A 6,746-nucleotide genomic window follows, 5' to 3' on the forward strand; every position below is an offset into this window, starting at 1 on the left:
AATTCTAATAAACTTATATATGATATAATGGATGCCGTGAAGAAAAACTAGCCGGGTACGGAAATATAGCGATTTACAGTAATCGTGTGGAAACCTTGACTTTGTTCTGTAGAGGCTGTGAAAGTATTTACCCCTTTAAGGACAAAGTATTTATCCCTTTCAGGGGATTGGATTGTTGTACCAATACATTTTCCTAAGAGCTCTATCCCTATTGCTAATTATTTGGCTAAACTTTCTCATTATATGGAGAATAACTTTTATATCCTAAATTAACCACATTCTTTAGGTGAGGGGGAGGTTGATAAAGAAAACTAGGTCTAAATGGTGCTTTTTTGATGTCATGTTTGTACTCAGTCTTTGGTTAAAATATATATATTTATATATCTGCAGAGGTTACTCAGGAAAAAAAAACTCTTTTTCATTCTCTATATTGTTAGATTGATCATTTCTACTTCTCGAATCATTTTCAATGAACTTATTCACCAATTTTATAACTAAATTTACTCATGAAATTTTAATTCAACGTCTTTATTAATTTTGCACAAATTTAAAAAGCAAAAATTTCTTGTAACTCAAATTTAAAGAAGAAACAAAAGATTGGGTAGCATATTTTTCATCCCTCCTCCATGCACGCACTCACGCGCTTAAGTTGACATCAAGATTATAACGCACTCAGAACTAGTTACTACTACTAATTAGTCATAATTCAAGGGTTAATATCATAGGAAATCCATATTTCACGGACAAAAATCCTGCTTCCTAATACCACATTGTTGCAGGCGGCACGTCGTTGTTATGAGGGTGGCCTGAGAGTGTTTTTGGGAGCACTGATCCAAGGGGTACCTGCAATGGCAAATCTCCATAAGGCACTCACATGCTCTGGCGATGCGTATTCTATGCCAACCCTTGGTCCTACCAAAATGCTTACTGGCTCCGGACCATCTAACACTTCCAAACCACCTGCATCACAAAGTCTCACCCATTTTCATCTTGATATTTATCTATTCCTCAAGTTTACATTTCAGTTCAGCCTTTGAATATTACGAGCTTACCAGGTCTATATAGGGGATGATTGGACCATTCTGTTGAAAGACCCAGTGCCTGACCAACCTAGATTTTGGACAACAATCACACTAAATCAGTTTTGAAACCTCTGCCGATCTGATCTTGTAACAGAAATAATCGCTACCCACTAGATGTCTCAGTAAGAAAGACGGCCAGAGAGAATATACAGTAGTAGTTTCTGTACTTTCTTCCTTGTATTTCTCCTCCTGACTTTCTGTCCAGCCGGAACTTCCGTTATCATAAGTTTTTAGTCAATTTTGGAATAGCAGATGGTGATGCATATACAAATATTTTGCTTATAATTATTACTTCCTTAAAACAACATGTGAGATAACAAATATAATGTGCATTTAAGATTGGTGATTCTTGGATTATGGACATAGTTTATAAGAACTTCCTAGAGAAGGAGGGTAAGAAGTAAGCAAATTATTAACCCAGTTGGGTCACGCAAAGCATCTCAAACTAATTATTAGTGGGGTAAGATGAAAGCCGGGAAACTAACCTTGCCAGGGCCAGTAAGAAGTACAGGTTTCTCAGTTTTCTGCCCTCGGCGCTGCTGAATGACAGCCAATCCTGTCATATTCTCAAGTATAATAAAGACACATCTTACGCAGAGATTAATTACAATGAGAACTAGTATAGATATGAACAGTTATTTAGAGGAAAATGAACTATGAATCAGAGGTTGATGTATCGATGCTAATGATATTTTGGAGGAAAATGAACCATGAATCAGAGGTTGATGTATCAAAGAAGCCAAATAGTGATCCTGATGATTTAGCAACATGTTATCGCTTTGATTATCCCCGAGTTGAACTCTTCACATTATCACTCCCGCAATTATTACGTCAATGGTTCTTTACAAGTAGCGTTATGCAGAGTAAGTGACTAAGAATCACTACCTGTCATCAATAAATAATGTAACAAGTTGTATGACCAAAAGGTAATGATAGAACTTTACCACTAACGGGGGCACAAGAACGAATCAAAACAGCAGCTCCAGCTCCTTCCTTGTCAGCAACAACATTCAGCATTATGTGGAGACCGTAACAAAGATAAACATACGCATGTCCACCAGGTCCAAACTACGAAGTAGAAACAAACCATTAAGGAAACATTAATCCACAAACTACTCAGAATCCTCAAATGTTCAATATAGGCAAGAGATTAAGATCAAAATGTGGACGTAAAAAGAGAGCAAATGAAGCGTCTTACAACTGGGGCAGTTCTTGCTGTAATGCCAAATCGACCATGACAAGCTGAATCATTTGGTCTGTATGCTTCCACCTAACTGATATGAATTCATCGTTAAATACCAAATGCAGCCTGTCCCACACACTCAACCACGTAATGAGGCACAACCATTCCATGGTGCCAAGCAAAAGGAGAAAGGAAAAAGACGCAGTGCATGGTGCTTTCATTTCCTCTCTAAGTGAACTGATGAAGTATGAGAAACCAAATGAGGAAAAGAATGTTGAAGAATCTTTTTTTTTTTTGTGGAAAAAAATGTTCCTTCTAAAATAGGATAAAACAACTGGTGGGTTTAGTGGCCAAAAACAGTCCCTGTACATTTTACTGCAAGAGATCAGATTGGAATTCATGACGTTGGCTTTGGTTCAAGAAACTGCTGATTTCCTAACATCTCAGAGCAATTATTGTACAATTAGAGGTCTTCAATAAGAGTGATTCGCTGTTCTACATCCAGACTTCGGAGTAGACCTCAGAAAAACTGACTGAGAGATACATTCAACACACAATGGTTCACTTAAAAAATTGGAAAAGGCAAAAAAATTTTATTGCACCAATTAAGCATGCTATGTCAGAAGGGGGGCAACCAGACTTGTTGCTCTGAGCAGCACCATAGGTTTATTTGATCCGGCTCTAAACAGCAAAACTATTCCCCAAACATTGATGCAGTCCTATTGCAATCCAATAAGGAACAGGAAAAGGAAAGGTGGCGGGATTTTTTTTTTTTTTTTACCTCAGTGATCTGAAGAACGACATCGTCCCTGCGAAGAAACTTTCCCAACAAACGGCGGGCAAGGTCCAACGCATCAATTTGAAAGAAATCTCGAGGCAAGATTTTCATTTTTCCAAAACAAGTGTCTGATAGTGGCAAAGCATTCAATCTGAGCTGGGGCTGGAGCTGGGGCTTGGACTTAGCCCTAAGCGTCGTCGATTTGGAACGCCGGCTCGTCTCAACTCGGCTGCCATCGTCCTGTTCGGTCTCTGGAATGGCTAAGCTGGGCTTTCCGGCTCGTTTGAATGGCTGGGTTCTTGGTGTTCGCTGGCCGCGAAAGCAATATTCATCAAACAAAGAATCAGGTACTGAAGCAGTAGAGGGTAACTCGCCTTGGACTTTGGCGGGTATTGACTTCGGGACAGACATGGGGCGTCTCATATCATTCAAATGCACCGCGCTATCCTTTTGGTCGTTTCAGTGCTATACCTTGTGATCATCATTCATCATGCATCCATTATAGCTTTTGATCAGGAAGTGAGGAAGAGCGCTTCCCGGGCTGGTGGCCCCTTTTCGGCCCTCTCTGACATTACGTTGAGATCAACTTTAGAAATAAATATTAAATTATATTACCTATTGTCTTATTTATAAAAATTAGTTGACTAATTTAAAGAGATTAAAAAAAGAAGTTAAATTAGTTATTTATAGTAAATAGGTTTTGTCTTTTCTAAAATATCCTTACTAATTAAATGTATTGGCTAAAAATATTATTGTTAGAAGGATTATCTTAAAAAAATACATAAATATAAGAAATAAAGTTGATTGGAATCTTATATTTAGAATCAAAATAAAAATCAAACAAGGTTTTATATTAAGAATAAGAGTTAGTATAATATTAATTTTTTCCAAAAAGTATAGGCAATAATCTCTTTAGTATTTAAACTTTTTTAAAATTAACTTCTCATATCCTAGGCTATATATATTTTAAAGTTAATTCAAGTCAAAAATTCTAGATCAATATACTTCCAGTCTTTTACACAAGTCGCATGAACTAACTTTTTCTTTTTTTTAATGAAATTTGATATAAGTCAATTTTGTGTTTTTTTCGCCCCTAAGATTCTAAGAATGCCCTTCTGAGTTCTTAGATATTAGGTTGGCGCGAACAAGCAAAGCAGGAGGTTAAGTGGGCCTGGGAGGGTTCTGGACCATTCTTGGGTCTCAGTTTTGGGTGAGTTTCTGGATCCTTCTAAATTCAGAAGAGTCCAGATTTTGACCCCGTTCTTTTATTGTCTTCCTTTCCTCTTGCTTTTGCCCAAACATTTCGGATCCTACCTATCCTTGCCCTGCGCTTCTCATTGAGCTCTTTCTTTCTCTTGATCGATGGCTAGGTTCGGCGAGGGCGACAAGCGCTGGATCGTCGAGGATAGGGCCGACGGCGCCAACGTTCACAATTGGCACTGGGCGGAAACCAACTGTCTCGAGTGGTCCAGAAACCTCTTCTCCAAGCTTCTCTCCGATCTCACCGTTCTTGATGGCGAGGGCAACTTGTTCATCAAGACCAAGAACGTTGACAAGGTCGATGGCGAAGCCTATGTCAATGTTCGAAAGGGTAAAATCATTCCCGGTTACGAGCTCAGTCTCTCTTTGTCCTGGGAAGGAGAAGCCAAGGAGTCCGACGGCAAATCTTTGCTCAAGGTCGATGGGACCGTTCAAATTCCCTATATCTCCGACGAGAATGCCGATGAGGACCCTGAGCTTAAGTTCACAGTCAATGACGAAGGGCCCATTGGCAAGAGGCTCAAGGAGGCCATGATTTCACGGGGTAAACCTTTAATCTTGGACAAAATCAGGATTTGGGTCGAGAGTATGGCGAAAGGTGGACCTGTCAAAGACGACTTGGAACCCAAAAAAGTGACCCAGCAGAATCCAGCTGCCTCACGTCCGCTGCTGCGCCCAAGAAAGAGGCTGCGGTGGAGAAAAAGGTCAAGAGTGATAGCAAGAAAGGTCGTAAAACAATCACCTTGACAGAGAAGTTTAGTTGTAGAGCGAGGGATTTATATGAGATATTGATGGATGAGAATAGGTGGAAAGGTTTTACGCAGAGCGATGCGAAGATAAGCAAGGATGTTGGTGGAGAATTTTTCATTTTTAACGGGTCGGTGACGGGAACAAATGTGGAATTACAGGAAGCTAAACTAATTGTGCAGAAATGGAGGTTTGGGAACTGGCCTGATGGGATTCATTCTACCGTAAGTTTTGTTTTTTTGTTTTTTTTTACCCCGAATGTTGTAGGATTTGGATGGGATTCTTTTTACATGAGTAAGTGATAGATTAATGTACCGGTGGAAATGAATTTTGCAGGTTAGACTTGTGTTTGAGGAACCTGAACCTGGGGTTACGATCATCAAGCTGACACATTCTGATGTGCCCGAGGAAGACAGGTGAGTGTTTATTTATTATTTCCTGGATATTTCCTCATGTTTATGACCCTAAAGTTGACAGCTCTGATTGCTTGCAAATGCAGCTATGGGAATGCCACAGTGGTGGAGAACACAGAGAGGGGATGGCGGGATCTCATTTTCCAAAGGATACGGGCAGTTTTTGGCTTTGGACTTTAAAATTTTCATATGATCTTTCTAGTATGTGAGGCCTTTTGTTTCTCTTGTCAAATTTTTAACTGATCAGCAAGGAAATGTTAGGATTAACATTGGATGTTGTGCACTCCATTACACTTGGTTTATGTTTGGCTCAAATGATACGGATTCTTCGACTGAAACGGATCTCGTGCGTCTCGTTTTATTGTATGGATCTATATGAGGTTTAAATGAGATCTGTAATCATATTCCCACTACGAATTGCATGTATTTTGCAGCAGCTTTTATTGTCATGGGAGGAATCAGCTCTTTCTTTTCAACTGTACCACCCTACTTTGTTTGCTTCTTGAATGCACCCATGAACGTGAGCAAAATTACCGTGGTGACGATGATATTGTGGTGGCTAAAAGGGTGTGTAGCGTCTGACTATTGCTCATTTCTGTTCTCGAATTAGATTGCATGTTGTCATTGAATTATTAGACCCTCTGGTTCTCAACTTAATGTGATTGGAGCAATAGTTACTAGATTAGATATTCATGGGGGAGTCAGATTGGGAGAACAGTAGGAAAGTTCTAATAAGCTATAATTTATTCATGGATGTGACTTACTTTTCAATCACAATTGCTGTAATATGACTAGTTAGATCCCCGGAATTAAGCCCAGGAATTATGATGTGAAAGAATGTGAAATTTCTTGCTGGCGAATTCCGAGAGCAAAGCAAGAGGAGTATGGATAATGATTTTGATCGAATTTAGGTTGATAAGAAATTAAGCCTGTTGCGAAATTGGTTCAACTTTTCCCTATTGGTGTTGAAAGATCTGGCGCTCCGGCTGATTTCGTTGCTGCATGATGACTGTTGTTTAGTTTTGGTCCTTGACGACGGGCATGCTGCTTTCACCCTCCATAAAAATAACTACGCTCAACGTTTGGAGTTTTATGTATTTGAGCCAAACACTTTGGTAGATGGGAGAAAAAATCTGTTGGAGTGGAGGGTTTAGGAAGGTTGAAGTAAAGTGACTGTAAAACGGGCCACTTTGATTGCGTAGTCATGTAGAGAGCAGCATCCTTTCCAACAAAAGATTGAAGAAGCTGGAAGGATCATAGGTTGGGGATGGGATGGTCATTTG

At 39.5% G+C, this 6,746-nt stretch overlaps 1 protein-coding gene and 1 pseudogene across 1 annotated transcript; one reads left to right on the forward strand and one right to left on the reverse strand.

Annotated features, from left to right (window-relative positions):
* Positions 1-551: 551 nt before the first annotated feature.
* LOC114743692 (DNA-3-methyladenine glycosylase-like) lies at positions 552-3,575 on the reverse strand. The gene is made up of 6 exons (XM_028931913.1): positions 3,047-3,575; positions 2,281-2,352; positions 2,027-2,150; positions 1,568-1,638; positions 1,053-1,110; positions 552-960 (listed from the first exon to the last, which is right to left on the reverse strand). The coding sequence occupies exons 1-6, from the start codon at positions 3,464-3,466 to the stop codon at positions 794-796; spliced, it is 912 nt and encodes a 303-aa protein (XP_028787746.1). The 5' UTR covers positions 3,467-3,575; the 3' UTR covers positions 552-793.
* A 760-nt stretch (positions 3,576-4,335) lies between these two features.
* LOC114743691 (activator of 90 kDa heat shock protein ATPase homolog) lies at positions 4,336-5,876 on the forward strand (annotated as a pseudogene).
* Positions 5,877-6,746: the final 870 nt, after the last annotated feature.

The sequence above is a fragment of the Neltuma alba genome, unplaced genomic scaffold, assembly GCF_004799145.2.
Source record: "Neltuma alba isolate B1F8T4 unplaced genomic scaffold, ASM479914v2 tig00004096_pilon, whole genome shotgun sequence".
Classification (NCBI taxonomy): Eukaryota; Viridiplantae; Streptophyta; class Magnoliopsida; order Fabales; family Fabaceae; genus Neltuma; species Neltuma alba.